The sequence below is a fragment of the Fulmarus glacialis genome, unplaced genomic scaffold (genome assembly GCF_000690835.1).
Source record: "Fulmarus glacialis isolate BGI_N327 unplaced genomic scaffold, ASM69083v1 scaffold19776, whole genome shotgun sequence".
NCBI lineage: Eukaryota > Metazoa > Chordata > Aves > Procellariiformes > Procellariidae > Fulmarus > Fulmarus glacialis.
The window spans coordinates 1,115-1,976 of NW_009220245.1; the positions used below are offsets into that span (position 1 = coordinate 1,115).

Below are 862 nucleotides of genomic sequence, written 5' to 3' on the forward strand. Positions count from 1 at the left end.
CCCCAAACTGTGAGCTGCAGCAGCTCTCCCCCTCTCTGAGCTGCCATGGGGCAGCCAGCCCCAAACCTCAGCTCCTCACACACATTCACAAGAAGATCCCCGCCAACACCAGCTTGTTTCAAGTCCCCCAGATTATTTTGGACATGCTGGAAAACGATGGGCGCTGCCCGTTGTCTGTAAAGGACCTGCTTTTTTTTTTCCCCCTTAGGTAAAAGTGACGATGAGGACAGCATCTGCAAACTGGGCCAAGCCTCGGGGAAGGGCGCCGAGGACGGGAAGGATCACAAGCGGCCCAAGAGACCCCGGACGATCCTGACCACGCAGCAGCGGAGGGCGTTCAAGGCATCGTTTGAGGTCTCCTCCAAGCCCTGCAGGAAGGTACGGGGAGAAGGGCCCATGCTCAGCCTCCTCCAGCCCCCGGGGATGTCCTGGATGCCGGGCAAGGACTTGCCCCGGCTGCTCTGTCCCTTCCTACAGTCCCCCCAAAAAGCTGAGGGGGCTGAGACGCCACTGTCCTTCCTCTCTCCAAGGTGCGGGAGACGCTGGCGGCTGAGACGGGGCTGAGCGTCCGTGTGGTGCAGGTCTGGTTCCAGAACCAGCGAGCAAAGGTGGGTACGAGGGGTAGCTCCCTGCCAGCAGCCGGTGCCGGGGCTCCCCTCCCTCCTCGCTCTGGCCGGGGGATGATTTCACCCCGTTTTTTCCCCTTCTTCTCGGCCAGATGAAGAAGCTTGCCAGGAGGCAGCAGCAGCAGCAGCAGGATCAGCAAAACACACAGCGCCTGAGCTCAGGGACCCCCCTCGCACCCAGCTCTCCTCACGCTCAGGGTCGCCCGATTTGCCCGCCCTCTCCGGGCTTCCCAAGG

The 862-nt window shown here is 62.2% G+C and overlaps 1 protein-coding gene across 1 annotated transcript in view; it reads left to right on the forward strand.

The window, feature by feature from the left end:
* Positions 1 to 208: 208 nt before the first annotated feature.
* The window catches only part of LOC104078881 (LIM homeobox transcription factor 1-alpha-like), a gene marked incomplete at its 5' end in the record, with an annotated part of 1,334 nt that continues 680 nt past the window's right edge, over positions 209 to 862 (forward strand). The window contains 3 exons of the mRNA XM_009580698.1: positions 209 to 378; positions 531 to 608; positions 719 to 843. Coding sequence (XP_009578993.1) covers positions 209 to 378; positions 531 to 608; positions 719 to 843 — 373 coding nt within the window. The remainder of the gene's footprint in view (positions 379 to 530; positions 609 to 718; positions 844 to 862) is intronic.